The sequence below is a fragment of the Pseudonaja textilis genome, chromosome 7, assembly GCF_049901715.1.
Source record: "Pseudonaja textilis isolate UNSWEBS1 chromosome 7, rPseTex1.2, whole genome shotgun sequence".
NCBI classification, from domain to species: Eukaryota; Metazoa; Chordata; class Lepidosauria; order Squamata; family Elapidae; genus Pseudonaja; species Pseudonaja textilis.
Genome location: NC_141996.1, coordinates 50,275,110 through 50,281,426, shown reverse-complemented (window position 1 = coordinate 50,281,426; position 6,317 = coordinate 50,275,110). Strand labels below are relative to the sequence as shown.

The window sequence follows — 6,317 nt, the reverse complement described above, 5'->3', positions numbered from 1 at the left end:
CAATTCCAATAGCAGTTGGACTGATTGAATATTAACTCAACTGTAACACAAGGCAACTCAGGTACCGGTATCATTGGTTTGTGTGCGTGTGGGGGGGCGTGTGGGGGGGCGGCAGAGAAGGCTTGCGGAGCATCCCCGGAAGAGGCAGCCCTTGAGGCGCTTAGGATCGGGGCGAAATAAAAGGGTTGCCCATTCAAGCCTTAGAACCCACCGGCCATAACACACTAATGAGCAATCTCAACAGGCCTTTTGAGGCAACATGGGGAAGAGTACAAATACGGCTCCAACTTTGGACTCGGCTGTCCTTTTGAACTGAGGTCTGTGTGGCGTCTTACTTCTTGCAGCTGGAGTTATGAGACCGCCTTTATGTGGCAGCGAGGTTTTCCTACTGCGGGATGTAGTGGTCTTTTGGAGGGCGTTAGAAAAGGGGACATTAGACTCTCAAGGTTGCCGGAGGAGCATCAGCCAAGGACAGCCAACGGCTGACGGTCAGGAGTTAGCGGGCTGCGCCGCGCCACGGGGGGCCTGAGCCCGTATTTCTGGAGACAAGAGCACTTCAACGGAAATGAAGGGACAACACAACAGACGTCCTTCTTCTCTCTCTCTCTTTCTTTTAATTATGCTCATTATTTTAAAAAGGTGAACAGCGGGTCACTTTTTTTTCTTTTGCAACCAAATAATAAATATTATTTAGGAACTTTTCCATTTCTTTATTTTATAGATATATATAGATATATATATATAAAAATAAACAGGCGATTCAAAAAAATCTCTCGAAGGTGACAGAGCTAAGAAGGGGAGAGGGAGGGGGGGGGACCTTTATTCAGAAAGAAGCCCTGAAGGGCGGGGTGGGGGTGGGGTCTAAATATGGCAGCGCAAGCCAATCTTCATGTCTCCCTCCAGCTCCCCTTTTTTCCTTTTAACCTCTATGCTCGAGCAAGAAAAGGAAGTGTTGCTGTGGCTTCTAAAAGGGGGGAAAGGACCTTAATCCATAGGCCCACCCACTCAGGAAACTGTAAAGGACCACCCCCCGCCCCCCTTGCTCCCGTCTGGAGAATGCGTCGAGGAATGCCACCCCTTAACCCTCGGAGGCCACCCCAGATGCGGGGACTTCGCTTTCTTTTGGTTTCCTCGTATTTGCTGCTCCAAATGTAACGCGGCGACCCTAAAGGCCGTGGGCTCTTAAATAAGCCACAGCTTTTAGGCAACGCCTGCGACCGGCTATCCAGCGCCTGACTCACTTTGGAGTAAAGTTTCCAAAGTTGGGACTGAAGATCGAAGGCTGAAATGGCTCTCGCGCCCAAGACCGGCCGCTTTTCTTTCTGAGTAGGCTAACGGGGTCGTTTTGGTTCCTGAACGTCCTACAGATCTATATTGTGTTGAGGCTGAAAGCCGTTTACTCTGAAATCAGTGGGGTATATATTTCCATATAAAGAATCTCGAACCGGTGCTAACGTTTATATCGTTACAAGTACCCCTCGCGTAGGCAACCTCCCGATTCCTGGGCGGATTCCCCCCGCGAACTCTGGCCCCCAAAGTTTTCCCAGTTGCCACCAAACTGTAGATCAAGTAGTTACGTCGGCCGGCAAATCCGCCCCCTCTGCTTTTGAAAAGAGGCAAAAACAACAACAACAACCCACCACTTCAAGGTGGGAAGAAACGATCAATGTGGGTCCCTATCTTGGAAGGCGAGCGTTTAACCCAGGTCCTTTAACCCAGGTCTTTACAAAGAAGAGAAAGCAAAGAACCCCGACTCTCCCTTCCAACCGCCGCCGCGCTTGCTGCGTTTCTCCCCCCTAGAAGGAGAAGGGCGGCCTCCTTTCTCCGAAGGGCCTTGAGCGTCCTTGGGGGCTTTGGATTCGCTCTCTCGGAAAGTCCTGGAGGAAACCTACCTTGGGCTGGGTGGGCGTGCGCAAGTCCTGGCCGGCGATTTCCTCTCCCCCAGGGTTCACCCCCGCTCCCGGTTGCCTGCTCTCCCCTCCCTCCCTCCCTCCCGCCGCGCCGCCTTTTTATTTGGCGTCGCCGGTCAGTCTGGGCAGGTTGGGCGCGTTCAGGCCGGAGACGTGGTGGTGCGAGGGGGCCGGCACCTGGCACATGCTGCAGGGACACGGCATCCCGCCCCAGTGCTGGAAGCCGCTGCTTAGCGGAGCCGCGGCGGCGGCGGCGGCGGCGGCTGCAGCGCGGCGGCGGCAGCGGCGGCCGCGGCGCTCGGCGGAGACTTGAGCAAGCCGTGAGAGGAGGGTCGGAGAGAGCCGACGGCCGACAGCCCCGCGGAGCCCGGCAGGGAAGCGCTGGAGACGGCGGCCGGGGCCCCAAGATGGGGTGGTGCACGGCGTGGGAAGCCGGGTGAGTCGGCAGAGGCGCGGCGGCGTGGCCCACCAGGCTCCCGAGCAAGCGGCGGCTGCGGCGGCGGCGGCGGCGGCCGGGTGGAAGCCGGTGGCATGGTGGCCGCCGCCGCCGCCGCCGCCGTAGATCTCGCTGAGCAGGCGCTTCATCTCCTCCAGCGAGTTGCTGAGCATCAGGATGTAGTTGCGCGCCAGGAGGAGGGTGGCGATCTTGGAGAGCTTGCGCACCGAAGGGCCGTGCGCGTAAGGCATGACCTCCCGCAGCCCGTCCATGGCGATGTTCAGGTCGTGCATCCGCTTGCGCTCCCGGCTGTTGATCTTCAGGCGCAGCTGCTGCAGCTCCGGCTCCGTCATTTGCTTCTTGTCCTTCTTGGACGCCGAGGAAGAGGAGGAGGAGGAAGAGGAAGAGGTGGAGGAGGACGAGGAGGACGAGGGCGACTTGAAGGCCAGCTTGTCCACCACCACCACCCCGGCGGCGCTCATGGCGCTGCGCAGCTCCGCGCTCAGCTCGGCCGGGCAATCGCTGGGCGTCGAACTGGAGACGGTGCCGCCCGCCGAGAAGCCCCCGCCGCCGCTCTTGCTCCTGGCCGACACGAAGAGCTCATCGGGCTCCGGAGACGAAGGGCGGCTCGACACCAGGCTCGCGTCCGAGTCCATGCTGGCCCGCCGCCCCGGCCGCCTGCGGAGGAAAGAGAGAGAGAGAGAGACAAGCGGCGTCAGGCAAGGGAGCAGCCCAGGCGGCTGGCGGCAGAGCTGCCTAAGGGTCGCGGTCGGGGCTTTCAGTCGAGGGGTGAAGCCCCGAATCAGAACCCGAAGAGGTGAGCCCGGATTCCCGCGGGCTTGCTGGCAAACGCGGGGAAAGCCAGGCGCCGGGACTGAAAATGTGCAGCTCGTCTGAATGACGAAAAGTTAAAGCCCGGGGACTTCAGGGGGATTTAGAGTTCAGGTTTAATTTAGTTGGCTTGTGGCCAATATGTTGGCTAAAAAGCATTTGTTTGTTTTTTTAAATCGCCATTATTTGTAAAGCCTGAAAGAACGACCTGTTCTTGTATTCTGGCTCTCAGATCTGTGTGTCTAAATCACGAACCATAAATATCCACGAAAATAACCTCCTTCCCGCCCCATTTCCAGCATTATGGAGAAAACCTAATTAAAAAAATAAAAATAAAACCGAGAAACCGGGCCCTCGTCGTGATTCTGCTGCAGTTTAATGGACGGTTCCAAGAAACGGTTCAACTGCTTTGAGGATCACACGGCAGTTTCCTATTTGAAATCTCAGTCCACCTTCTTGTTTTCTCCTTTAGAGCCAGCAGAAACTTAAAATAAATAAATAACCCGGCCTTGCTTTGCCTTTCTCCCGCCAAACACCAGAGCGCCACCCCTACCCCAATTCACCCCAATTAGAGGCGAAAGGGCCAGCCTGAAAACAAACTTTTGACAACGTTTTTTTTTTTTTACATGGTTGGACAAAACTGTGCTGGATTTTCCTCCTCGAACTGCGTTTATGTCCCGTTTAAATTTGCTCTCTATTGTTTTCCATCGATTTAGGCCCACCTACTTTCACAGATCGTGTCAAAGGATTCTTTTCAAAATAAAAATCAAACGACCCCAATAAACCGCCGGGCGGTTTAGGATTTACTCCCTGTTCTAGGGGAGTTTTATCACTGGCCAGCCCTCCTCAGCCAACTACGCTGGCGCCCTCTCTACTCGTCTCTCGTCCGAAATAACACTCTGCCAGGCGGCTGCAAAGAAACCCTTCTCCTTAGCACTCCTCCAAACAAGATTCTTTCTCCAAAGAGTTCTCTAGAACAAGGGGAATATTTCCTCGTTGCATATTAGATCTCCTCTTGACTCTTCTTTTTCTCAGTGCCCTGAATCAAATGAAGTGGTGCCGGAACTACAACACCCATCCTCTTTCTCGGGGAACAGAGAAAGATGATGAGGGATAGGTCTGGCGAGCGCTACCAGGAAGTCTGGCGAGGAAAGTAAAAAGCAAAACCACCCACCGCTCCCGCCTGACTCTGGGACCGGCTAAGCTCATCTGCGCAGCCCGGGGATGAGGTTTGAGTGTGCGGCGCGACAGTGAAGCGGCCGGCAAGTGAATGGCACGGAGGACTTACAGTTCGGAGCGGGTCTTCCCTGGCCAGCCGTATCCGCTCCAGTTGAGCTGCGGGCTGCCCCCAAATACCCTTAATAAGAAGCACCTTTCCGCCTCCGGCGCGCCTTTTTATAGCCACGTTGCTCAGCCGAGCCGCTAAAGGACAATGAATATTGTCCTGGACGGGCGGCTGCACCAATGAGCGAACTGCTGCTGGGCTGAGGGGAGCGGGGGGAGGAGGAGGAGGGGGCCCAGATTGACGTCACGCCGCCGAATTCCGCTCAATGAAACGGGTTCGGACACACGCCTTCCTCGCCCTCCCAGCCAATAAGGGAGCAAGATCGGGGCTCGGAGACAGAAGGAGAGGTTTGTGTGTATGCGCGCGCGCGCGTGTGTGTGTTCTCGAATAAAATGCTGCAATGACAGCACCCGCAACAGCTGGTGGGGGGGGGGAAAGAGGAGTCCAAACACCGCCTCGGACCCGACAAAACAATCCCATTTGGGGAGCAGTGCGGAGCCTGGCTCTCCTCCACTTTGGCTGAAGAAATTGAATAGGGGTCTCCGCCACTTTGGAACTTCACGCCCGCCCTTCTCCCCGCCCGCCCAATGTAAACACTCACGGGCTACAATGCGACACTATCCCGCACTTACCGAGCCACTTATCTCCGGCCCGGGTGAGCCCCCTTTGCCCCGGAGACCCATCCATATCCCTTGCAGACAACGAGATGGAACTGCCGTGCTCAAAGGGCACCCTGCTCACCCCAGCTTTGTTCGGGTATTTTCCCACGTCATTGTAGTTGTGCTTTTAAACAGACGAACCCAAGACAGAAGCCTGATGATGGCAGATGAGATTCTGCCGAAACGTTGCTACAACTTTAAAAGCACAACTATAATGACGTGGGAAAATACCCGAATAAAGCAGAATACCACATATATATACATATACATATAGATATAGATATAGATATAGATAGATAGATAGATAGATAGATAGATAGATAGATAGATAGATAGATTAGATAGATTAGATATATAGATATAGATTAGATAGATAGATAGATAGATAGATAGATAGATAGATAGATAGATAGATAGATAGATAGATAGATAGATAGATTAGATAGATTAGATATATAGATATAGATTAGATAGATAGATAGATAGATAGATAGATAGATAGATAGATAGATAGATAGATAGATAGATAGATAGAGATAGAGATAGATAGATAGATAGATAGATAGATAGATAGATAGATTAGATATATAGATATAGATTAGATAGATAGATAGATAGATAGATAGATAGATAGATAGAGATAGAGATAGAGATAGATAGATAGATAGATAGATAGATAGATAGATAGATAGATAGATAGATAGATAGATAATAGAGAGAGAGAGAGTGGGAGACTGTCTGTCTGTTAAGGCAATTAGGAATTAGGCAATTAGTCCTTAGGAAGAGCGTCCTCGGTTTTGAAACGATGGAAATCCATTTCAGACAGCACAAACTTGGGACAGTGGCCTGAAGCTGGAACTTCTGCTTTTAACGAAATGCGCTGAGCCGCGAAAGCGCTTTTGCCGGCCTTTCCGATTTCGCCGGCGGCGGAGAGATTTCGGCGCGCTCAATCGGAATCCAGGCGCGGCGGTCCGTTTCCTCCGACGCGTTGAGCCTGGAAAATGGGCTTTCTGCAACTCGCTGCCGAAGCGAAAAGAAATTCCTTCCGTGGTGGGCGGCCTGGCGGGGAAGAGCAGAGACAGTTACTGGGCAGAGAGTTGACTCTCTTTGGAACCAACTGTGGTCCTGTCTCTTGTTTGTTACAGCACCCTACCGGCTTTTTTCCAGCCGGCTCGGGAAGTCCCAGAAATTTGCTT

General features: G+C 53.2%; 1 protein-coding gene across 1 annotated transcript; it reads right to left on the bottom strand.

Annotated features, from left to right (window-relative positions):
- Positions 1–1,985: 1,985 nt before the first annotated feature.
- Positions 1,986–4,548, bottom strand: OLIG2 (oligodendrocyte transcription factor 2). The gene is given in 5 exon segments (XM_087937898.1): positions 1,986–2,180; positions 2,183–2,311; positions 2,314–2,394; positions 2,397–3,024; positions 4,466–4,548. Coding segments are annotated over 4 exon segments (987 nt in total). The 5' UTR covers positions 3,003–3,024; positions 4,466–4,548; the 3' UTR covers positions 1,986–2,009.
- Positions 4,549–6,317: the final 1,769 nt, after the last annotated feature.